The following is a 26,721-nucleotide window of genomic DNA, read 5'->3' as shown; positions in this document are numbered from 1 at the left end:
ACCGATGGTGTCTGGACTTCTGGGATAGGAGCACTGTCACACTTCCACCTCAACGGGAGATAAACTAATCACATTTCATTTTCTTGTTTTCACCATGGCAGCCTCGAGGGAATGGTCAGACGCTTTATTTTCCACACCGTTAGAATCTAGATTGGTGAATCATTGGCAGATCTACAGGGCTCTACTGTTTCCATTGCTCAGTGCTCAAAAAAAGTATTGTCTGTATAAAGGGGGATTTTCCCCTTTTCAAACACCACTCTTCTGAAAAGTGTCCGGTCCAGCAGAAATGGAGTAGGGATTTTGAGTCATTTCAAACTGCTGCCAAGCAGATGAGCAAAAATATCTATTTTAGGATTCGTCATGTATTTAATGTGAAATATGCAAAACCTAATTCCTCTGACTCTAATTCTGTTGCAGTGATGATGAATGATGGGATTGGGTTAATGGATCTAGAATAGTGAATCTATGGTGATGCCGCGACATCACACACATACGCACGCATGCACGCACAAAATACACAACAACAGCAACAACAAACCTCCTGGTAAATGAGTACGGTTGGATGTGGAAGAACACTGGTATAATAATGATTATCTGTGCCATCCCTTCTGTGGTGTATTAATAGGTGAGCCAGAATGCACAGAGACTTAAGCCTCTGTGATCCAGTTTGACCCAGATATTCATTCCCCCTCCACGGCTCTGTGACCCACATCCAATCATATCCAACTTCCCTTCATGTATAATATTGTGGCGGTGTTATGCTGTGAAGGAGGCTGTGATAGTAACACTGTCTGCTAAAAGGCATTGTGCCCAGATACAGTATTAGGTTGCATCTCTGAGACAGATACAGTTCATTTATTGCAACATACAGATGTTACTGTTTTGTATCACTTGTAATCTCAATGAACTGTCTCAATAGAATAAGCGAAAGAGTTTGTGTGTCTTTGCAAAATAGGGGCCACTGCTATCTATCTCATTCATGCATATCATTTGGGATCACAGGAGGCTGCTGAGGGGAGGACGCTTCATAATACTGGCTGGAATGAAGTGAATGTAATGTTATCAAACACATGGAAACCATGTGTTTAATGTGTTCAATACCATGCCATTGATTCCTTTCCAGACATCCCTTCCAGCCATCCCTTCCAGCCATCCCGTCCAGCCATCCCTTCCAGCCATCCCTTCCAGCCATTCCTTTCCACCCATCCTACTCAATTAAGGTGCCACCGGGCTCCTGTGGTTGGGATATCGTAGTGATTGAAGGTGTGACAGGGCCGTTGTGGAAGAGACTGATGTCTACTGTTTTTTTTGCTGTTCTGTGGACTGCTTTCCCTCTTTTTACACCAGCCTCTGGGTTTTAGAATCAGATCTTTGATGATTTGTCTTACAGCCAGATGAACTGCCAAGACCATACAGTAGGCAGGAAATGGGTCACACCATGTATTGTGTAAAACATAAAGCACACTGTGGTTGGCTGTCTTTGTCACATTGAATCAAGGAGCTGACGATAAGAGAGCTGGGTACACGTGGGTTTGTTCCTCTTTCTTCATAGCTCTGTTTTTGTCTACTGTTCATTTGTCTGTGGGTCCTATTTGGTTGAATTTGTGTGTGAGCAAGAGAAATATTAGAAATAGAGAGAGAGAGAGAGAGAGAGAGAGAGAGAGAGAACATATGAGGGAGAAAGAGAGAGAGAGAGAGAGATGGGGAGGGAGAGAGATGAGGAAGAGAGTGTGAAGGAGGGGGATAGGGTGAGGGAGAAAGAGAGAGAGAGAGCGTGGGAGAGTGTGTGTTCTTAGTATTGGTCCCTGTGGAGCTGTTGCTCTGTGCAGTCACAGTGTGCCCTGGCCTGGTCAGCAGCTGTCGTGTCATCCAGACTCCAGCCTGATTCTGATGGCTGTGCTGCAAGATGACCTTGAGCCGCTGAATCAGTCTCATGCGAAATTGATTTGGGAGGGTTGCTGTGGAGATGGCTGCATGGATGACAGACTGCCCAGAAAACAGCAGTCCCATCCCAAGTCACAGTCAGGGAGCAACAGTGGCATCTCAGCCCTGTAGGCTCCTTTCAACACTGAATGTGAAAGGAGGGAACATCACTGCGACGATCAGATCCATTATAACCCATCCATCAACCAGCCAGCCAACAGAGTCTGTCTACCACAGGGTGTGAGAATGACTTCTTACCACCCACTAGTAACATGCAGGCAACGGGTGAAATTATAAGATATTATCACACACAGAAGCTGTTATATTGGCCTGGCATGGCTTGGCTAGTATGTGTGGTATGTTCTTACTATAGTACGTATAAACAGGTGTAGTACAGATATAGTATCTTCATTTGATCACTCTGTTGTGGCTGAGTATTTCCCTTCAAATTCAAAAAAATATATTCACAGAAAACCAGCAGTTCTCTTTCTTTCTCACTCACTCAAATGCACCAGACAGAATAAATGCCCTACTGCTGTAGGTCCTTCTACTGCGACATTCAAATGTACTAAAATGTATCTGTAATTCAACCGTATGCATCAACAACCGTAGTTTTATATATTCTTAACAAAAGTATAAACGCAACTATATCACAAAGATTTTACTGAGTTACTGCTCATATGTGGAAATCAGTCAATTGAAATACATGTATATTCATTAGGACCAAATCTATGGATTTCACATGGCTGGGAATACAAATATGCATCTGTTGGTCACAGATGCCTTAAAAATAAGTTAGGGTCGTGGATCAGAAAACCAGTCAGTATCTGGTGTAACCAGAATCTTGTCCCATTCCTCTTCAATAGCTCTGTGAAGGGATCTGGAACATGCTCTCGTACACGTTGATCCAGAGCATCCCAAACATGCTCAATGGGTGACATGTCTGGTGAGTATGCAGGCCATGGAAGAACTGGGACATTTTCAGCTTCCGGAATTGTGTACAGATCCTTGTGACATGAGGCTGAAACATGAGGGGATGGCGGCGGATGAATGGCACGACAATGGGCCTCAGGATCTCGTCAAGGTGTCTCTGTGCATTCAAATTGCCATTGATAAAATGTAATTGTATTCGCTGTCCATAACTTACACCTTCCCATACCATAACCCCACCGCCACCATAGGGCACTCTGTTCACAACGTTGACATAAGCAAACTGCTCACCCAAATTACACCGTGCATGTGGTCTGCGGTTGCGAGGCCGGTTGGACGTACTGTCAAATTCTCTAAAATGACGTTGGAGGCGGCTTATTGTAGAGAAATTAACATTATATTCTCTGACAACATCTCTGGTGGACATTCCTGCAGTCAGCATGCCAATTGTATGCTCCCTCAAAACTTCAGACATCTGTGGCATTATGTTGTGTGACAAAACTGCACATTTTAGAATGGCCTTTTATTGACCCAGCACAAGGTGCACCTGTGTATTGATCATGCTGTTTTATCAGGTTCTTGATATGCTACACCTGTCAGATGGATGGTAGAGACAACAATACATCACGCAAAGCAGCCACAACTGTCAGTAAGTGTGTTCATGATTGAGCCTTTGAATGAAGAGATAAGAGATAAACTGTCCAGTTTGAGTGTTTTTGCAGCTCGTTCCAGTCGCCAGCTGCAGCGAACTGAAAAGAGTAGCGACGCAGGGATGTGTGTGTTTTGGGGACCTTTAACAGAATGTGACTGGCAGAACGGGTGTTGTATGTGGAGGATGAGGGCTGTATTAGGAATCTCAGATAGGGGGGAGTGAGGCCTAAGAGAGTTTTTATAATTAAGCATCAACCAGTGGGTCTTGCAACGGGTATACAGAGATGACCAGTTTACAGAGGAGTATAGAGTGCAGTGATGTGTCCTATAAGGAGCATTTGTGGCAAATCTGTTGGCCAAATGGTAAAGAAAATCTAGCCGCTCGAGAGCACCCTTACCTGCCGATCTATAAATTATGTCTCTGTAATCTAGCATGTGTAGGATGGTCATGTGAATCAGGGTTAGTTTGGCAGCTGGGGTGAAGGAGGGGCGATTACAATAGAGGGAACCAAGTCTAGATTTAACTTTAGCCTGCAGCTTTGATGTTTGCTGAGAGAAGGACAGTGTACCGTCCTGCCATACTCCCAAGTACTTGTATGAGGTACCTGAAGCTCTAAACCCTCAGAGGTAGTAATCACACCGGTGGGGAGAGGGGCATTCTTCTTACCAAACCACATTATCTTTGTTTTGGAGGTGTTCACAACAAGGTTAAGGGCAGAGAAAGGTCGTTGGACACTAAGAAAACTTTGTTGTAGAGCATTTAACACAAAATCCAGGGAGGGCCCAGCTGAGTATAAGACTGTATCATCTGCATATAAATGGATGAGAGAGTTTCCTACTGCCTGAGCTATGTTGTTGATGCAAATTGAGAAGAGCACAGTGTGGAGGGTGTTATATGTCCAAGAGTTTGGGATGTATGTGATTTCCACCTAGTAGAAAGAGGGATCCTATCAGACACACCCCAAACTGCTGTGTCAGCTCAGTTATCAGCAAACATCTCCAGTGTGAGCCTCAGCTCTAACAGGCTCCTGAATTCCTGCTTTCATGTGTCAAAGCCTGCAGTGCCTTGCTCATAAATTACCCATGAGCCCCTGTGTGAGTATCATACCCACCTCCTGGCTGCCTGGTCTGGCAGTAGGTGAGTGGTAGAGGAACGAGAGGCTTCGTGTCAGGCCTGGGATCCGGACATCCTCCCTCACTCCACTGGTGATTTGACATGACTGCTTAATGACTACCTCAGCCAAGGGCCCGGAATCAGACCTGACGTTTGCTCAATACAACCGGAAGCCGCTCTGCTTAGCGCCTGCCGACTGAACTGATCTGCTGCAGATAACGCGCCAACAGACCAGAGAGACAGAGGCAGTACCACACGTACAGCACTTCCTTTGTCATCAACGGAACCACTTCCTGAAGGCAAAACAAACCACATCCTGAAGACAAAACACTTTGTGGGGAGAAGCATCCATGATGCCGCTTTTGACTGTAACACCAGAGTTACACTAGTCACACACCCTTATGTTGTAGCGATGGGGGTGGGGGGGATTGAAATGGTACAGTTACATGTTTGGAGATGGTCTTATCGTGTCGTTTTGACAATATTGCAATATTATTTTTGTGCTAGTTGGCTGCACCAAAACTCTAGTATTTGTCCTTCATAGCACGTTCTTCGTCTTCTTATCAAGTAGGGAGCCAATTTGTTGTCAACACTCCATGACTGATCAAAACTTGTTTTCCCAAGTCTCTCCCTCGTCCATCTGCAGCAGACATATGGTGAGCAATATGTTTGGAACATCGAATCGCAATCGAATCATAGTGTCAAATCGCAATATATATCGTATCGTCGCTTAAGTATCGTGATAATATTGTATTGTCGAGGTCCCTGGCAATACCAGCCTTATTATGTTATACTAGGGATTAATGTGTTTCCATAGCTAGAGCTGACGGTAGGACTTTTGAAGGGCAGAATCAACAACCTCTGCATCATCAAAACAGTTGTGAGAAGATGTTAAAGTCCACAGTTCCTCCATTGTTAAGTAAATGCCAGCAGAAAAGTACCAGGGGCCTGGCTTTGGCCCCAAGTGAGAGCAGGTCCGCCGGAGCCATGGCCCAGTGAGACACGGAAATACCACCATGAGTGAACTGCTATGTCTTTGGTCTAGTTTGTACTTTTCAAAAAAGGGCATGGAATGTTACCAGTACACCTATATTGTGTTTCCAATTATCCCTGGTGCCACTTAGCAACACTTCCAGGTGTACCAGTGGCACTCCCTTTACTATTGTTCGTTTTGCAAGTAGACTACATGGTGGCTTGTTGAAGCGCGAGCTGCTCACTGCAACGTGTGTGCTTTGTAGTGTGGCTATGATCGATTTCTGCTCAACGAAGCAGGCTCTACCTTACGTTAGAAGAATGGATTGCAGGGGGAAAAAGCATTTCTAAAAGTCCACGGTGCTTTTCCACACAGTGCTGTCCATCCCCCAGACTCGTCGTACAGGGCCATTTCCTTCCCAGTATCTGTCTTCGTTAGACTTCCCAATCACCCCCCTCGTGGTATTGAAGAGACACATTTGTGCTGAGAGGAGAAAAGCTTCTCTCACTCTTCTTAATTGCCTCTCTTTTCTTCTCCTCCTCTTCTTCTCATATGTTGCAGTCTTTTGGTAAGCGCTGTGGACATCTGACATGTTTTCTTGTTAACAGAAGAGGGAAAATGTGGATGTGTCCCTGCCCGTCGCTTCTGTTATCCCCTTACTGAGGGTTGCAAAGGGAAGGTATATTACTGCAAACTTTCAAATTTACCAGTAAACTTCCAGAATTGTGGTATCTTTCAAGGATTTTGTGTAATCTATCGCACGACTTCAGTGACCCTTTTGGGTACTTCGGATTTGTACAGGTGTCTGTAAGGATCTCTGGCCCTCTGTGTGGCCTTATCACATGTGACATTTATGAAACATTATCCTAAATATAAACCGTTAAGTTAGTGAATATCATTGGTGTTTAATATGAGGTTTTCAAGCATGAAATATCCTTTATATTTTTTTCACACACTTTTTAAAAACTTTACTATGTCAGTTTGTTGTCACTATTTTGCCTTCAAACTGGTGGCAGTAGTGTCAATAGTTGAAAGAGTTTCAGAGTTAAGTGAAATAATGCCATTGTTTTCAGATTATTTTTTCATTTGTTAAGCTATTTTCTCTTGAACCATATGGGTCTATCTACTAGAAACTCATGGGCGATACGGATATTTTATTTTACTATATATGAATACATTTTAAAAAGTTATTAAAGTATAAATTACCAATGGTCACGATAGATTTTCTGTTAATAACCGAAATGATTGACGATCCAGGTAGCTTTGGTAAACTACCACAATCTTTGCAAACCTACCCGTGCCACACGGGGCACACTCGGGGAAATAAGCAAAGAGTTGTGTCACCTATTAATGCAAGTGACAAATCTGTGGGAATGGGAGTCCCATGGTGGATTCTGTATTGCTTGTAGGAGGTGTGAAGGCTTGCATGACGGAAGACATGGAACTGCCATCTAGTGGTAGTCAGTGTTCTGGCCTGGGATATCAGCCTGTCTTCCAGTCCCAGAGTTGATTATGTCCTGCTCTGGGGAAACCTTCATCTTTGGAGATGAAGTTGACATTTTGTTGTTATTGAAGTCTATGGATGGCTGATTTATAATAAGGACATCTAATATGGAATCCAAGTAAATCAAGAACACTTTCATTTGTAAAACCAATACATAATGTTAGAGGATGGATGTAGAGCTAGATCTTTTCTTCTTTTTAATATTGTAATATTTCAGAATTGAAATAAATGAATATAGAGAGCAGAAATCATCCATCTGCAAAATATCTCTGCTCTTCTCTGGCATACAACAGGTTCATCTTCTAGGGGCATGCAAGGTGACATTTGTTTTTCCTCATCACCTTGAGAGAATGCCCACGGTGTCAGGGAGGCCTGTTATCATTGGATGCAGGGAAAGGAGTCCTTATAGGGCTATCCACATAACCGTGTACCTCTCATACTGGGTAATACACAATGTAAACGCAACAGCCTTCATCTTCTCCTCACCTGCACAATGTACTCAGTAATGGATGTCCCTTATAACTATTCATAGCGCAGTCATCCTCAGTACACTTACCATAACACATCCAGACATTCTCTTTGCGTCAGGCTGATGTCTCAATGTTGTGCTCCCTCTAGCTTATATAGAGTCCCATAGACTTTTTAAAGCAGACCCTGTCATCATCTATCAGTATCATAATAGTCACCTTAGATCCAGCAAGGTTTCACAAGCGTGCGGCCACTTGACGCACTGGATGGGGCCTTGGTATGTACCCGTACATGTCAGGACAACATGGGCATAAGAGTGAATTTCTTGTATTGAGGTGATACGGGAGCTGTGTGTACTGAATAACTTCCGCTGTTATTACAGTACTGTATGTTTGTCATGTCCCACTCAATCAGCTCAGTGTCGACGTAGTATTGAACACGAAGAACTGCAGTGGACTTCTCCTCACAAGGTTGTACATTCCAATGTGATAAATGTGATAAATGTGTTTAAAATGGCTACTCGGTAAAGTGTGAATTGGCTTGTGAAGAATTTACAACAAAAAATTGGCAAAACACTTCCTCACAGCGACGTGCCATGTGTTAAACATTACCAGCACCTCCTTGGGTTGGTGCTGAAGATGTGTTAATGAGCTATCGTTCGTCTTCTGTGTTAAGACATTTTTTTTTTTTAATCCCACTGAATTTACACGGACGCTGAGGTTATTATACCTTAAATCTGTCATTTGAGAAAAAAAATGAACTTCATAGGATTTTCAGAGACTTGTTTGTTTGTGTTATCCGATCTCTCCTCTGAGAGAGATAGAGATGCTGGTTGTGTGTCATTTAATATTGTTCGGTTCGTATCCCACTGTTTTATATTACGCTCCGAGCAGCGATGCTGTTCAACTCCTCTTTTTTCTAGCATCTCCTGAGAGTAAATCCTCTTGAGTTCCTCTGTCTAACCGGAATAATATGCCAGGAAAGATGCCCTCGCTCGGTTTTCTTCTCCCACTCTCTCTCCAGCTGGGGCCTGCTAACCCCATAGGGCGCACAAACATCACACATACACAATTTATAACAATCACCCCTCCCGCTCTCTCTCGCTCCCTGTGCCTCCCCCCCTCTCCTCACACACACACACACACACACACACGCACTCTCTCTCTCTCTTTCACTCTCTGTCTGTTCCACTCTCTCTCTCTCTCACACACACAATCACACTCCCGCACCACCGTTCATATTTCCGGAGTTATATCATATTGAGGTTGGAACCACGTTACAGTGGACAGTTACACTGTTTGAGAACACCAAAGTCCTCTGAGAAATATATAGTGTGTGGGCGTACCACTTGGCTTCGTCTGGATTGCAAAGCACTCGAGGAGGAACGGAATGATATTGTGAATTTAAATCACAGGGAGCTTTATCGATGGTTCTGTTTGATGTTCAACGGGAAAGACAGGCCAGGGGGTGGCAGGATAGGAGTGGAGTCTTCCGGGAGCGAACATAAAGACAGTGAGAAATGCTTTCTAATCTTATGAATCTTGACCAGGGAGTACACAACTGTCATATAAACACAAAAGGGCACAAAGGGAACAGACTACCACCGTTAGCAGTATTATCTGAGCACGAGGAGAGAACATTTGGACTAAATGTGGGCTATAATTATTGTGATCTGTGGTGCAAAACGGGGATGAGTCCTGTGTGAGAAAGGGAGGGTGGATGAGAAAGAGAATGGAAAGGGAAATGGCGTGTTCAACACCAATGCAAAGTCAAAAGAAATAAAGATGAAACGGTAGTGATCGAGAAAGTCCTAAAAATGTGTTATCTATGTCTCAATTTGACATGGATATGCCAAATTGAGTTTAAGAGAGTGAGGGAGCGAGGGTACATTGATTATATACAGCACGCAGTCCTGGTGTTCTGGACTGGTTGTGACCCTCTGCATCGAGCGGGCCGACTGTGCGCTTTCTGTGAGGTCCTGTGTCACGGGCCCAAGGGCAGGTTTGGAGAAGGTCAGCATGATTTACTGCGACATGGAGAAGCAGCAATCAAACACAATCAAAGTGCTCCATAGACCCAGGCCCTGACGATATGCCATTCACTCAGCTAAACAGCAGACGCGCACGTACACGTACACACTTGCTCACTTTCTTTCTTTCTTCCTTTCTTGCTCTCGCTCACTCACTCTCACACACACACACATACACACAAACCCAGCTTCACCTAAGGCATTCTCTGGAGAAGCCTCCACAGCACTTCCTGTATCATGCACATGGGCAATATGACGTCCCAGACACGTGTCTCCCAATGTGAAGCACAGCCAGCTGGATGACCCAAGGCATCCATGGTGCATTGGCTACAGCATTGGGCCCTGGAGACCTGGCCATGTGGCGCTCTGCTGCTGCTGGTGCTCTCAGAGATGTCTTTACAGGCACAGCACTACAAAATGCATCACTTCCTGGATAGTAGGACTGAGCCCATACTGCTGAATTCAGCACATACTGTATCAGGACTACTAATCACTAGTACCAATTGGTAGGTGCATAGTGTCGACTAGGAGTTTAGCAGGTGTATTAATTAAACAACAAAATATAATCAGACACTTAACTATTTGGCACAGACATGGCCCTCTCCGGTATGTGAGATTGTGAGTGCAACAGTGGAAATTTGCTCTAATGATGTTTCTAAAAGGCCTCTTAATGACAGAGCAAAGGCTAATTAGCATCTCTGTTTTGGGCAGTGAAGAATCACGCTCAATTAAGAATGATGCTAAGCATGCCCAGATGCTTAATACACAACAAGAGTTGTCTTCTTTTCAGAGTGAGGCTTTGACTTGACGCTTTCAGAAATATCAGGCTGTATATACAGTTGAAGTTGGACGTTTACCTACAGTTAGGTTGGAGTCATTAAAACTCGTTTTTCAACCACTCCACAAATTTCTTGTTAACAAACTATTGTTTTGGCAAGTCGTTTAGGACATCTACTTTGTGCATGAGGTATTCATACACTTTGACTTTTTCCACATTTTATTGTGTTACAGACGGAATTTAAAACTGATTCAATTTAGATTTTGTGTCACTACACACAATACCCCATAATGTCCTAGTGGAATGTTTTTCAAAATTCTTAAAGATTAATTGAAAATGTAATGCTGAAATGTCTTGTCAATAAGTATTCAACCCATTTCTTATGGCAATAAAGAAGTAAAAGAATTGCTTAACAAGTCACATAATAAGTTGCATGGTGTTTAACATGATTCTTTAATGAATTCTTTAATGAATTATTTTACCTCGTCTCTGTACCCCACACACATACAACTATCTGTAAGATCCTTCAGTCGAACACTGAATTTCAAACAGATTCAACCACACAGACCAGAGGTTTTCTAATGCCTCGCAAAGAACGGCACCTATTGGTAGATGGGTAAAAATGTCAAAAGCAGACATTGAATATTCCTTTGAGGATTGTTGAAGTTTTTATTCATTCCACTTTGGATGGTATATCGATACATCCTGTCACTTCAAAGGTACTTCCTAACTCAGTTGCCAGAGAGGAAGGAAACCGCTCAGGGATTTCACCATGAGGCTAATGGTGTCTTTAAAACCGTTAGAGGCTAGTGGCTGTGGTATGGAGATCAACAACATTGTGACATAATCATTGTGAAATTATAAGTGAAATTATCTGTTTGTAAACAATTGTTGGAAAAATTGCTTGTGTTATGAACAAGGTAGATGTCCTAACCGACTTGCCAAAACAATAGTTTGTTAACAAGATATTTGTGGAGTTGTTGAAAAACGAGTTTTAATGACTCCAACCTAAGTGTATGTAAACTTCCATCTTCAACTGTATAGTTTTGGCAAGTCGGTTAGGAGATCTACCTTGTGCATGACGCAAGTATTTTTTCCAACAATTATTTACAGACAGATTATTTGACTTATAATTCACTGTATCACAATTCCAGTGGGTCAGAAGTTTACATACACTAAGTTGACTGTGCCCTTAAAAAGCTTGGAAAATTCCAGAAAATTATGTAATGGCTTTAAAAGCATCTGAAGGGCTAATTGACATCATTTGAGTCAAATGGAGGTGTACCTGTGGACCTGTTTCAAGGCATACCTTCAAACTCAGGGCCTCTTTGCTTGGCATCATGGGAAAATCAAAAGAAATCAGCCAATCCCCAGAAAATAAATTGTAGACCTCCACAAGTCTGGTTCATCCTTGGGAGCAATTTCCAAACGCCTGAAGGTACCACATTTATCTGTACAAACAATAGTACGCAAGTATAAACACCATGAGATCATACAGCCGTCACACTGCTCTGGAAGAAGACACATTCTGTCTCCTAGAGATGAACGCACTTTGGTGTGAAAAGTGCAAATCAATCCCAGAACAGCAAAGTTCCTTGTGAAGATGCTGGAGGAAACAGGTACAAACGTATCTATATCCACAGTAAAACTAGTCCTATATCGACATAATCTGAAAGCCCGCTTAGCAAGGAAGAAGCAACTGCTCCAAAACTGCCAGAAAACGGTGTGCAACTGCACATGGGGACAAAGATCATAATTTTTTGAGAAATGTCCTCTGGTCGGATGAAACAAAAAAATAACTGTTTGGCCACAATGACCATCGTTATGTTTGGAGGAAAAAGGGGGAGGCTTGCAAGCCGAAGAACACCATCCAGCATCATATTGTGGGGGTGCTTTGCTACAGGAGGGACTGGTGCACTTCACAAAATACATGGCATCATGAGGCAGGAAAATTATGTGGATATATTGAAGCAACACCTCAAGACATCAGTCAGTAAGTTAAAGCTTGTTGCAAATTGGTCTTCCAAATGGACAATGACCCCAAGCATACTTCCAAAGTTCTGGCAAAATGGCTTAAGGACAACAAGGTCAAGGTATTGGATTGGCCATCACAAAGCCCTGACCTCAATCCTATAGGAAATTTGTGGGCAGAACTGAAAAAGTGTGTGCGAGCAAGGAGGCCTACAAACCTGACTCAGTTACACCAGCTCTGTCAGGAGGAATGTGCCGAAATTCATCCATCTTATTGTGGAAAGCTTGTGGAAGGCTACCCGAAACGTTTGACCAAAGTTAAACAATTTAAAGGCAATGCTATCAAATACTAATTGAGTGTATGTAAACTTCTGACCCACTGGGAATGTGATGAAAGAGATAAAAGCTGAAATAAGTCATTCATCCTACTATTATTCTGACATTTCACATTCTTAAAATGAAGTAACTGACCGATGTAAAACAGGGAAGTTTTACTAGGATTAAATGTCAGGAATTGTGAACAACTGAGTTTAAATGTATTTGGCTACGGTATGTAAACCTCCAACTTCAACTGTATCTCTCACTCGCTCTCTTTTTTCTCTCTCACTCTCTCTCAATCAGATATCATATCAAATGATACAGTTATTATTCAAGGGTGTGCTGTTTCAATTCATCACTGATCAGTGATTGATTTTGATGTCTCTACTCTCTGCTCATTTATTTTCCCCCGCTGCCTTCTTTTAGATGAAATCAATCTTTATAAAGCACCAGCTCGGGGGACAGAGTCCCGCAAAAGCATTGTGTAAGCAGTCCAGTGAATCATATACAACCATAATGAGTTGCCCTGCAGAATAATCCCATTAACCTACACTGTGATATATGGCCTTTTACTGCCTTCAGACATCTCTCTGCATTAACACTGACCTCGGACTTGTTCCAGATCAGTATTAATGGAAGACTGGATTTTTGTTTTGACACGCCACATACACACCACATACATTGTATATGTATTACCAGTTAGCATAGCTTGTTCACTCCCAAAGTAACGAGAGGTGCAGCAAGTAGTCTCTTGTTTTGACGCCATCGTGGCAGTGATGTCAACGTGCCCGCTAGCCAATCAGGATGCCCAGCAAACCAAAAATTGGTTCTGGGAGCGTTCCCAGAACATTCAATAGGTTTCCCCAAAAGTTATAAACACAAAAACTGTGCAAATGTGCAAATTCACCCGATGTTGGCAGAACATTCCCAGAACAAAATGTTATAACATTGCCTGGAAACCTAATAAGAACCTCAAGGTAATGTTCTGTGGTGGCTGTTACAGGTGTTAGAACTTTCCAAGGATATTTCATTTAAAATATAAAAACATTGATATCAAACATTATTTGAATGTTTTTGGGATGTTATCATCCTAATTGTTAGATAAAAACCCAAACTAGAAGGGATTTGGAATATGTCGTGGGAATGTTCCGTATTTGCTGGTTGGGCACTGCAGGGATGCAGGCAGCTACAGTACAGTGCCTTCAGAAAGTATTCAGACCCCTTGACGTTTTCCACATTTTGTTACGTCACAGCCTTATTTTCAAATGGATTAAATAAATAACACTCAATCTACAAATAATACCCCATAATGACCACAGAAAAACAGGTTTAGGCATTTTTGAAAATGTATTAAAAATTATAACAGAAATACCTTATTTATGAGTATTCAGACCATTTGCTATCAGAGTTGAAATTGAGCTCAGGTGAATCCTGTTTCCATTGATCATCCTTGAGATGTTTCTCCAACTTGATTTACCTGTGGTAAATTAAATTGATTGGAGATGATTTGTAAAATGCACACACCACACACAGTTGACAGTGCACGTCAGAGCAAAAACCAGGCCATGAGGTCGAAGGAATTGTCCGTAGAGCTTCGAAACAGGATTGTGTCGAGGCACAGATCTGGGGAAGGGTACCAAAAAAAAATATGTATGCAGCATTGAAGGTCCCCAAGAACGGTGGCCTCCATCATTCTTAAATTGAAGATTGTGTTAGGTTTTAAAAATGAGCCATATAAAATATCAGACGCTTAAAAAAAAGGTCAAACCAAGTTTATTTCCCCATTGGGTCATACAGCTGCATAAGATAAAATACATATTCACACAAGCACTGATATTTAACCCTTTCTCCTATGCTGATTCTCCTACATATCTGAACAGCCAATGCATCTTTGTGGCAAGACAGAACCTTAGTGATATCTGTTCCTCCTCACTTCATCTGACCTCCTCTGCCTCAAAGTGCTCACTCCTCCCCAACTCACGGCTGTCATGTTGACTCGTACCAGACAGTGTCGTTTTTAACATAACATATCTGGACCGGATGTAATCGTATTACATTCCCCTCTCTCCCTCAGTGACATGAATAAGTAGATTTCTTTTTTTTTTAGAACCCAACAATCCCTCCTCTTGAAACATGAGCTTCCTACTGTTCAACTTACATAAACTTGGAAATGACTTAAAAATGAACAAACAATGATAATAAAACACGAACAAAAAAATGAAACATGATTAACATTCACAGAGACTTATGGCCTCTGTTCTATAATCACACCATACACACTCTTATTTCCATCTCTCATAGAACACTGATAATAACATGTCCACTCGAGCTGTTGACTTCTTCCATTCAAACGTTCTCCTTCTGGTTCCTAAGAGAGTGATAGCACAAGACTTGAAAAGCAAAAACAAACACAATACGTAACAGTATTAATGTGTTAAAACTATGCACAATATTATATGCAAAGAAAAAAACAACGTTTGATAGCATGACAAGTCCTACTCTCTCTTCACCTGCCTATGCCTTCAGGGTTCTCTTCTACTGGATTTGGCAAAAATGAAGACCCTAAAAAATAAAAAAAACTTGTGCTTTCACCCAGTCTTCGCCGTCAGACCACAGGCTCCGAGAGGTGTTCCCAAGCCATGTCATTCTCACTTTGCTCCCCAGCCTTCTTCCTCTATAGCCACCCGATATACACATGCAGTGGCCTTCACCTTTACCTCATCTTGAGGTCACTCAGCACTGTGTATACGTTTCAACATCAAGGCCCTCAGAAGATGATATCCCAACAATGCTACTAAAGTAACCCCTGCTACTGCTAACACTGCCCATGACGCATACTTCACAATACCCCTCATTTGCACCGTAGTCCAGTTCCATGCTGTTACGATAGCCTCCTTCGCTACTATTACTGATCCTTCAGGTACTGTCCCTTCACCGACTGCTGTGAGAATAGCTACGGCATGGAATCTGTCTCCTGCTCTTCTACCGTGTGGTACACAGATAGATCTAGGACTGACCACTTTCATATACTCATACCCGGGCCCCTTGCCACCCATCTACAATGACCTTCTGTGTTCTGCTACAGTCTATAACTGTGGATAATACTCTCTTGTGCTCAAGTTAGATCAGTCCCAGTCTTCTGGGAGATATGTCAAGTGTTTGCTGGCTGTTAGAAATGGTGAAGCGATTAATGACGTTGGAATAGTACGCAACCTAACAAAACTTTGAGTCACAGGTTTCTTGAAGGTTGACAGTGATGTCTAATATGCCGACACTATCTCTGTTACTCTCACCATGATCTGTGTATGTTTAACGTTCAGTGTAACGTCATAATAGTCTATATTGTGCACAGTTAACTGTCTCCCTCTCCTACGAGTTATCATCCCCAGAGACTATCACCCTAACCTTAATTTATGAGCCCCCACAGATCTCCACCCCAGTCACATTCCATCCCACTTAACAGCCTGATGTAAACATTCAGTCTCAAACACAGGCCTCGTATGACCCTCACCTCCTGCTACAAATGCATTTGCCCATATATCATTCCATCTAACCCATAACACAATAGTCACTACTCCTAATTCACTTCTACAGTTATAGACATACAGTTGAAGTCGGAAGTTTACATAAACGAGTTTTAATGAATCCAACTTAAGTGTTTCAACCACTCAACAAATGTCTTGTTAACAAACTATAGTTTTGACAAGTCAGTTAGTAGATCTACCTTGTGCATGACACAAGTATTTTTCCCAACAATTATTTACAGAAAGATTATTTAACTTATGGAAGAAAAAAACATTTCAGTGGGTGAGAAGTTTACATACACTGAGCTGACTGTGTCCTTAAACGGCTTGGAAAATTACAGTAAATGATGTCATGGCTTTAGAAGCATCTGATGGGCTAATTGACATAATTTGAGTCAATTGGAGGTGTGCCTGTGGACTTATTTCAAGGCCTACCTTCAAACTCAGGGCCTCTTTGCTTGACATCATGGGAAAATTAAAAAAATAAAAATCAGCCAAGACCACAGAATAAAAAATAAAAAACATTTTTTTAGACCACAAGTCTGGTTCATCCTTGGGAGCAATTTCCAAACGCCTGAAGGTACCACGTTCATCTGTACAAACAATAGTACGCAAGTATAAACACCATGGGACCACGCAGCCGTCACACCGCTCAGGAAAAAGACGCGTTCTGTCTCCTAGAGATGAACGTACTTGGTGCGAAAAGTGCAAATCAATCCCAGAACAGCAAAGGATATTGTGAAGATGCTGGAGGAAACAGGTACAAAAGTATCTATATCCACAGTAAAACGAGTCCTATATCGACATAACCTGAAAGTTCCCTCAGCATGGAAGAAGCCACTGCTCTAAAACCGCCATAAAAACAGCCAGACTACGGTTTGCAACTGCACATGGGGATAAAGATCGTACTTTTTGGAGAAATGTTCTCTGGTCTGATGAAACAAAAAAGGAACTGTTCGACCATAATGACCATCGTTATGTTTGGAGGAAAAAGGGGGAGGCTTGCAAGCCAAAGATTACCATACCAACTGTGAAGCACGGGGGTGGTAGTATCATGTTGTGGGGGTGCTTTGCTGCAGGAGGGACTGGTGCACTTCACAAAATAGATGACATCATGAGGTAGGAAAATTATGTGGATATTGAAGCAGAATCTCAAGACATCAGTCAGGAAATTAAAGCTTGTTCGCAAATGGGTCTTCCAAATGGACAATGACCTGAAGCATACTTCCAAAGTTGTGGCAAAATGGCTTAAGGACAACAAGGTCAAGGTATTGGAGTGGCCATCACAAAGCCCTGACCTCAATCCTATAGAAAATTTGTGGGCAGAACTGAAAAAGTGTGTGCGAGCAAGGAGACTTACAAACCTGACTCAGTTACACCTGCTCTGTCAGGAGGAATGGGCCAGAATTCACCCAACTCATTGTGGGAAGCTTGTGGAAGGCTACCCGAAATGTTTGACCCAAGTTAAACAATTTAAAGGCAATGCTACCCGAATACTAATTGAGTGTATGTAAACTTCTGACCCACTGGGAATATGATGAAAGAAATTAAAGCTGAAATAAATAATTCTCTACTCTTATTCTGACATTTCACATTCTTAAAATAAAGTGGTGATCCTAACTGACCTAAAACAGGATTAGTTCTAAAGGTCTAAATGTCAGGAATTGTGAACAACTGAGTTTAAATGTATATGGCTAAGGTGTATGTAAACTCCCAACTGTACATTCTCAAATCAATTAGTCAATTTCCACCAATCCCTCATCTGGAACAATGATCACTCTTGTGTTCCACGACACCTAAAAACAGATTGACTTGAACAAGGAAGAGAGGAAATGCATGTTTAATAATTTCTCACCACTCTTGATGCGACTTAGACAGTGGAAAGAACCATCCATCCGCTCTGTTCTATGCCCATGGGGATGCTAGTCTCCATGCCCGTCTCCTTCATTTTCATCCTCGGGTGTCAACGCACGACACAGACTATGAGCCTTGTATGCAATTTATTGTACCGAGTCATCCAGCAATCCACATGTATTGATATGCTTCAACATTAGGATTATAAAAGACATTGTAAAACAAAATCCCCTTCATGGTTGACTCAAGTTATCATCCTATCATGACACAAGGCAAGACCCAGATGCAGACAATGGAGGCAAATGGTTGGAGTCTTACAATGTTTGATAATCCAAAGGGGTAGGCTAGAGAATGGTCGTGGACAAGCAAACGGTCAAAACCAGATCAGAGTCCAGGAGGTTCAGAGTGGCAGACAGGCTCGAGGTCAAGGCAGGCAGGTGGGTACAATGTCCAGAAAAAAAGGCAAGGGTCAAAACCGGGAGGACTAGAAAAAGGAGAAATGCAAAAAGCAGGAGAACGGGACAACCGCTGGTTGACTTGGAAAACATACAAGACGAACTGGCACAGAGAGACAGGAAACACAGGGATAAACACACTGGGGAAAATAAGCGACACCTGGAGGGGGTGGAGACAATTACAGGGACAGGTGAAACATATCAGGGCGTGACAATCCAGTGAGTTCTCTAATAACCTCCCTCTCGGAGGACACTTAAAGTTAAGGTTTCTAGAGAGAAAAACCCTCCCTAGACCCAATAAGTTAGAGCCGTGCACTCACCCCTCACAGTTTGAGAGTAGCGCTCTCTCTCGCTTTATCCGAATCATAATTAAAACATTTTATAAATTATCCAAGCCAAATTTAGAATGACAGTCCTTAGTGCTTTACATAGAGTCTATCACTCTAATTCAAGCTTCTCAGCCTAGCACACATCATCACGGTTAGAATGTACATTTTCAAACGGGACCTTTGATTGCCGGTAATGACTCTTCTCATTACAACAATTTGTCCCTGTTTACCTGTTACGTGTGGCATGGTGATGAAATATCGGTAACTCAATGCATTCTTAGTCTAAATTACTAGGAATATCGCAGTGTGCATTCCTCCTCAATAAGCCTGACACCCCAACCTAAACAATTACGGGCACGGTTGACCCCCCCCTACTCCCAGCACTTATCTTTCTAGCGTGTCTTTATGGGTTCCTCTTCAGATAGTGTTAAAATTCATCTTCCCAACGGGAACGTATGTAACTCATGCCTGTCACAGTTGATGGCCCTTGATCATGGCCCTATATCAATATCCACATAAAGTTTAAAAAAAAATCAAATACACAAGTCTCTCACCTGTGCCGACACCACCATTCGGTCTGGTCCATTTTTCCCACCAGTACTCCACGAGCATGAGAGACGTTTGAACGTGATTTCTCTCCAAGCTCACGCCACATGCGCGGTCTCAGGACTCATGACGCACTCCTCCTGTAACCAGGTTGATGGCTCGGACTCAGGTCACGGATATGAGTGTTAAAAGTCACGGTCATATTGAACGTCTTTGTCGCTTATTGTTCAGCTGGCTAGGGAGGTTTTTGAGGTTCACACACTGTTCGTGGTCAAATGATCCCTTCCATGCATTAAGACACATTCTGACGCCACCCTCGCCATTACTTGAGAGAAGACGGAGCGAAACAACAGTTTAAGACACTTCTGAATCCGGATATCCAGACCATCCGTTCACCGTTTGATCAATTATTACATTCTCAGTGTTCTTAATACCATTATCTCTAACTAAGACAAATGTCAAAGAGCTAAACAACATGCTGTTACTGTTGAAACCATTTTCAAACTTGGTTCATACACCCTTATTTTACTGGCGACCTCTCCGAAGAGTTACCAGATCAGGGAGTTAGAACTCTAACCCATGGAGGAAATACCAACATTCCGGCAGACCCAATCTGGTGAAATTTGCATCGAAACAAAGACAAAAATGAAATCCTTTTGGAGGAACCGTCAACCCTCATTAACATATATGTTCCCTTCTATGTGAAGGCGGAACAAAATTCTTTAGTGTATTTAACCAAAGGACCAGGGCCCCAGGGAACTGGTCATTTACCCGTTGAACACATGATTTACATGGTGATTCAAAAACACTGCATGTTAAACTCAATAATAAACCAATTAGTATAACCAATCAACTTATAATTACAATTCTTGATAACTCCATAAGGAAATAATGGTATCCCATAAGGTAATGGTAAAATAGACTCGAGACTGATGTCCCTCCTTCATATTATAATTAAAATCCCACCCGTCGCGATCATCTCTACTGAGATTGATCAGGCCTCACCAGAGGGGGCCCCTTTGGATACTCTTATACTAATAAAACTGCCCAATTTCACTAACTGCTCTCCCCAAGAACACAGTCTCTGGTAACATTCCAAAGAGAGATAATGAAACCCCCTGCCCTCCTGGAAAAGACAGTGTACATTTTGTTAGCATTCACTATGCTACATCTTAATCAGCAATCCAAAAGTATTAATTACAAGCGAAAACATGATAATGGTAAATCCACTGTCCTCACTCCAACCATTAAACGTTTGTTTTAATCCACCCCAATTGTTTATGTATCCCTTACTTGGCATCTATGACCCTTAGACACTGCGACATTATCTCGCCACCGAGTCTAGCGATTCCCTTGTCTCTTTTCCCCATGATTCTCCATAACCACCGCACCACAACGCTCTTCGTGTTCATGAACCCACATGGCATGAACTAAAAAAGTTCATTTTAGGTTTGGTAACCCCAATGCTAATTTCTCGTGACCCCTCCTCCCTTTTCGTCCATTCTATAAATCTATTTCAGAATAAGGCGACATAAAATGTAAATCTGTTTCATAAATAAAACAACATAAAATGTCTCACACGAGACTAAAAACCCCTCAAAGTTTTCTAAGTTTGCAAGGAGTGTTTATGTCTAGATCATTTGATTTGTTACCTCTTCAGAATCCATTCCCATTTCGCATAGATTCTTCAACCCAAAATATTTTTTTCCTGCGGCAGTTTAGCCAATTTTTCATCATAAGGACTCCGCAATATTTGATCCCTGGCGTCTATTAAAAAGTTGTGTAAGACGTGATCTCAACAGTCCTTCCTTCACATAGAAAACGTCATTTCCTTGAACCATTATTGATCTAACCCCACTACTTTCAGGAGTGTTTGCTGCTGTTGTTTTGACAAAGATGCAAATGCTTGAATTGCAGCACCCCCCCGAATGCAGCGGTACTAATTCTTCCAATGACCAATAGCCGCACATCTAAAACATGGAGCTAGCCCCCTGTGCCTTAGCGCAGGCTCGCTACCCTTTCCGCAATGTTTCTTTGTCCTACCTTGGCCAATGAGACCGCAGTTAACGACTTTCACAGGGGCAGCATTAACCATTTCGTACATCTGCGGAGTAAACGGAATTAGCTTCCTCTCTCCACGCCGCTTGTACTATTTCATCCCAGTGAGAATGCTGGTCCACCACCCCCCGCAATTGCCGTTTTGATGACAGGTTTCAAACCTGCCATCAAAGCCGACGTACAACTTCTATCAATGTACTCAGTCTTTCTGCAGCTGAGTACATCTACTAACTCCGGGTTAATCGGTTTGTATTTTTTGTTGATAGAATGCTGATATCAAATGCTGGTATATTGAGCTTTTGATTCTGGTTTTATGTCAATGTGCCAAGTCACAATTGCCTCCCTGAATTCTCTACTAGATTAGAATTTTCCGTTAGCCGGGAAATGCTGACCAATTGTATCCAGTTTGCTAATTTTTTTTCCATAATCGAGACGAATTGGTAGAATGCTCATGCAGTTTTTTCAGTGTCCAAGGTGTTTCGATTTCTTCACTCCCGTCTCTAATACACACCCTCTATTAACTATTTTCCAAGGTAGAGCTACCCACATCCCCAGGAGAATAGTTAGGGTATGTGTGCCTATTAGTCACTGCACTTAATACCTTGTATTAGAACCAATACTATAGCGTCTGCAAATTTATTACTGGAGAATACGGATGACCTAATGTCTTATTTCAGTGTTACGCCTCAAATATCACTGTTGTTGATAACACACATTACCAAAATTGTCTTCCTATTTCCACATAATCTGTCACGGTTCCCCGCCCAAATAGGGCATAAACCAACCTCTCTCCTTATTGCTACTGCTAATATACTCAAATCACGTTCAAACAACGTTTGAATGTCTTTTTCCTTTTCGAACCATGGATGAGGCTCTCCTCCAGACACTTTATCCATCCCCTGGCACTATACTGCCTCACAGCCACTGTGGCTGAGACCTTCACCCTCTCATTACAGGCTTAGCAGGGAACCAACCCCACCCGGGTCTTACCCCCTAGGACTTACCCTCTGCAGGTACCAACCTGTTCGGGCATACCTTCCGGGACTTACCCTATACTTTATGGTACTCGCAGGAATCAACCCACTCAGGATTTATCCCCTAGGACTTACCCTCTACAGGTACCAACGTGTTTGGGCTTACCTTCCAGGACTTACCATATACCACAAAGCTATGACCGGTCGTAATACAATGGGACAACTGAATAAGCTCAGGCTTTCTAGATCCATATCCTATAATTGGTTCAACCTACGACTCTCATCTCCCCAAGATTTCAGAATGAGTGATAACAGGTGTAGGAACTGTGCATGCCTTGTTTCCCGGTGCCGGCTCCTGTTCACTGATTCGGAATCTCTAGTTCAGCTGTAAATCATGGTGAACCCTGCTCTCAGTGCCAACTGTTAGGTTCTAAATTAACCTTGTAAAATTTATCGGGCGCTTAATAACGCTCAAACCAAGTTTATTTCCCCATTGGGTTATACAGCTGCATACGATAAAATACATATTCACACAAGCACTGATATTTAACCCTTTCTCCTATGCTGATTCTCCTACATATCTGAACAGCCAATGCATCTTTGTGGCAAGACAGAACCTTAGTGATATCTGTTCCTCCTCACTTCATCTGACCTCCTCTGCCTCAAAGTGCTCACTCCTCCCCAACTCACGGCTGTCATGTTGACTCGTACCAGACAGTGTCTTTTTTCCTCCCATTGGATCCCCGGTGGCTAACAATAACATATCTGGTCCGGATGTAAACGTATTACATTCCCCTCTCTCCCTCAGTGACATGAATAAGTATATTTCATATTTTCCGTACCCAACAGTTGGAAACACCAAGACCCTTCCTAGAGCTGTCCGCCAAACTGTGCAGTCGTGGGGAAAAGGGCCTTGGTCAGGGAGGTGACCAAGAACCCGATGGTCACTCTGACAGAACTCCAGAGTTCCTCTGTGGAGAAGGGAGAACCATCCAGAAGGACAACTTGCAGCACTCCACCAATCAGGTCTTTATGGTAGAGTGGCCAGACGGAAGCCACTCCTCAGTAAAAGGCACATGAAAACCTGCTTGGAGTTTGCCAAAAGGCACCTAAAGACTCACAGAACATGAGAAACAAGATTTCTTCGGGCCTGAACGCCAAGTGTCACATCTGGAGGAAACCTGGCACCATTCTTAGAGTGAAGCATGGTGGTGGCAGCATCATCCTGTGGGGATATTTTTCAGTGGCAGGGACTGGGAGACTAGTCAGGATCGAGGGAAAGATTAACAAAGTAAAGTACAGAGATCCTTGATTAAAACCTGCTCCAGAGAGCTCTGGACCTCAGACTGGGGGCGAAGGTTCACCTTCCAATAGGACAACAACACTAAGCACACAGTCAAGACAGCGCAGGAGTGGCTTCGGGACAAGTGTCTAAATGTCCTTGAGTGGCCCAGCCAGAGCTGGGACTTGAAGCAGATTGAACAACTCTGAAGAGACCTGGAAATAGCTGTGGAGCAACTTTCCCCATCCAACCTGACAGAGCTTGAGAGGATCTGCAGAGAAGAATGGGAGAAACTTGTAGCATTATACCCAAGAAGACTCGAGGCTGTAATCGCTACTAAAGGCGCTTCAACAAAGTACTGAGTAAAGGGTTTGAATACTTATGTAAATGTGACATTTCAGTTTTTTATTTTTAATAAATAGCAAACGTTTCTAAAAACCTGTTTTTTTCTCTGTCATTATGGGGCATTGTGTATAGATTGATGAGGGGGGGAAAAAACGATTTAATCAATTTTCGAATAAAGCTGGAACCTACTAACAAAATGTTGAAAAAGTCAAGGGATCTGAATAATTTCATAAACAGCATGAAGATGTAGACTACTGTGCTATATCTTCAAATCAACACACAATGCTCACTGTGGATTAAAATATTAACATTGATTATGATCTACACAAATATTTTATAACCTCAATTATGGCGGGAATTCCTCAGCAGGGAAGAGATGAATAGAGACTAATACGATTAGCATTTAGACAACGGCCTCCTCATAAATAAATTGATTTGATTTCGTGTCTCCTGTTGATGCCCCCAAAAAGATTTTCAGAGGACAAATGTGGCAAAGTTAACACGGCACCTCGTATTATCCCGGCCTGCCCATATTGAATCTGTCTGTGTCACTATCTGTGTGGTGTTATTTGAGTACATTTGATTTATGTTGTGTGCGCTTATTTTGGTTTCTCTCTCGTTCTGATGAAAAGGGTGAAGGGGATTTGAGAAGAGCCACTAATGGCTGAAGTTGGGTTTCTGCCCCCTGAGCTGACATGAAAGAGTTCCACCCCGTGTATTTAAAAATTCTAACGGGTTGAGGATTAAATATTAAACACGGCAGACTTGAGAATCGATTCCTCCGCTGAGGAATGAAAATCTTGGGAGTGTTCCTGACCTGCGGTCCACAGAGAGGTATGTGTAAGATGAGGAATGTCAGCTTACATGTTTCTCTTCATAGGGTCATGGTGGCAACGTCTGTAACATTGGCATTGCCACAAAGGATTTGAATCTCTGCTTTACAACCAACAAAAAGAATTAACCTGTGTTTTTTTCTCTCTCTCCGCTTTCTCTAATCCTCTCACCACTCTCCCCTCTCTATCACCCCCCCCCCCTTCCTTCTCTCCACACTGTCCCTCTTGTATTCCATTCTTCCCTGCCTTCTCTTTTCTGTGGCTGTGCCCCACCTTGTGGTCTGTGAACTGTGCAGTGAGCTCGAACCAGAGCAGTGCCCATGAGTACCCAGACTGCCGTGATGGGAGCAGCGAGGCCAGCCTGCTGGTGTCTCCGCTGGTGGTGGCGGGCATCGTCATCGGCCTGGTGCTCTTCCTGTCCTGCGTTACCATCATCGTGGGCAGCCTGCGCAAAGACAGCCGTCTGCGCAACCCCCACCTGCGGGCCAGCTATGGTGAGTTACAGAGAGTTGTCCATCGATGAGGCCAGTAGGTGTGTTAGAGGCCCGGTCATTCATAAGCTTTAGTTTATCGGTTTTCAGTTACAAGCTGTTTCATAGGTCTTATTTACAAATCCCTGGGACAAAATGTATGGCCATGAATTGTCTATGCTCCTTTTCCCAGAGCTGAACCAATAGAAGATATTCAGTTTAGTCTTCCAATGAACACATTTCACCCTCATGGCATTAATATGCCACATTTGGCATTCTCCAGAGCTGGCATTTAAACCAACCAGTGCTCTTCTCCTGAAACCTCATGTAAAGGGACCACGCTCTGCCTGTGGGTTTGATAACGGAATGGGAAAATAACGAAATATTGCGCCAAACTGAATCACACACACACAGCCAAAGCCACGTCTGTGGAAGGCCGCTTGGCCCCATGGACCGGGTCCCATTGTCAGTTCACACAGAGACAGCACAAAAAGCTCAAAGAGCATCCTTTGTGTGAGGACACAGCCCCATTCTCCCTCTGCCTGGCCAAAGACTGATATACCTAGATTGTATCGCACTGGCTTCAATCACAGCCCCTCTATCTTCAAGTAGCCACATGCCCTTAGCTTTATGTTTCATAGAAGATTCTGACTGCTCCGGTGTAAAAACAGTGCAGATGAGAGAGATAGACTGCAAAAAGAAATATTTACTGTAAATCTGCTTACTCAGTTCAAAGTAGGATCCCTAAACCATGAGATATAAAATTCAGTTGAATTGAACACAGAGCATGTTTACAATCCTGACTGTGTGCTGTAGTTCACTGAGGGAAAAAAAAAAGCTATTGTGTTCGTTAGTGTTGTATTAGAGTGCCCTGCCTCTCCACAGCTCCGGATGGATTTTCGTACGGCGGCTCCATCGGGGAGCTGAGGTCGACGTGTGTCGAGGAGTTCCCTCCAGCGTTTGACTTTGACTCCTACGTGGAGACTCTATCACAAGTCAATGTGATGTATCCAGACTCCCCGCCTCAGTAAGTCATTTAACTCGACTGTAATTGGCACCCAAAATGGCATTACGATCATCTTCATTCCTTTGGTCACCATTATGGCTAGATAAAGGGAGGTCTCTGATGGTCCATTTGCTGTTATCTTCATACATTATGATAAATGGTGGATGAGTAATGATCATGAGCACCACTATTCTTCTGGTTGTTTACCTCTGGGTGATCCCCAGGTTGTGTGTGTGTGTGTGTGTGTGTGTGTGTGTGTGTGTGTGTGTGTGTGTGTGTTGTAACGGTTTTGACTTGGATCAAGTTAATTATTTAGTAATGAGGATGTGCCAGGTAGGTTGTGATCAATCTGAAGATCACATTGTCAACCAAAACCATTGGTTTCT

The 26,721-nt window shown here is 42.8% G+C and overlaps 1 protein-coding gene and 1 long non-coding RNA gene across 5 annotated transcripts in view; one reads left to right on the top strand and one right to left on the bottom strand.

The window, feature by feature from the left end:
• Nucleotides 1-26,721, top strand: part of LOC118358265 (protein BEAN1-like) — a 54,359-nt gene that overhangs the window by 9,813 nt on the left and 17,825 nt on the right. For 3 of the 4 annotated variants that reach the window (XM_052480209.1, XM_052480213.1, XM_052480226.1), the window contains 2 exons: nt 25,156-25,353; nt 26,215-26,356. In XM_052480209.1, the coding sequence (XP_052336169.1) occupies nt 25,156-25,353; nt 26,215-26,356 (340 nt within the window). Of the gene's footprint in view, nt 1-24,658; nt 24,861-25,155; nt 25,354-26,214; nt 26,357-26,721 lie in introns of all 4 variants that reach the window. The other variant, XM_052480216.1, reaches the window with a different exon arrangement.
• Nucleotides 14,751-18,943, bottom strand: LOC127912002 (uncharacterized). Its single transcript, XR_008080042.1, has 2 exons — nt 18,039-18,943; nt 14,751-15,027 (listed from the first exon to the last, which is right to left on the bottom strand). It is a non-coding gene; the product is annotated as an uncharacterized LOC127912002 (long non-coding RNA).

Source organism: Oncorhynchus keta, chromosome 2 (genome assembly GCF_023373465.1).
Source record: "Oncorhynchus keta strain PuntledgeMale-10-30-2019 chromosome 2, Oket_V2, whole genome shotgun sequence".
NCBI classification, from domain to species: Eukaryota; Metazoa; Chordata; class Actinopteri; order Salmoniformes; family Salmonidae; genus Oncorhynchus; species Oncorhynchus keta.
The sequence above is the reverse complement of the archived record's forward strand: the minus strand, read 5'-3'. Positions and strand labels throughout refer to the sequence as shown.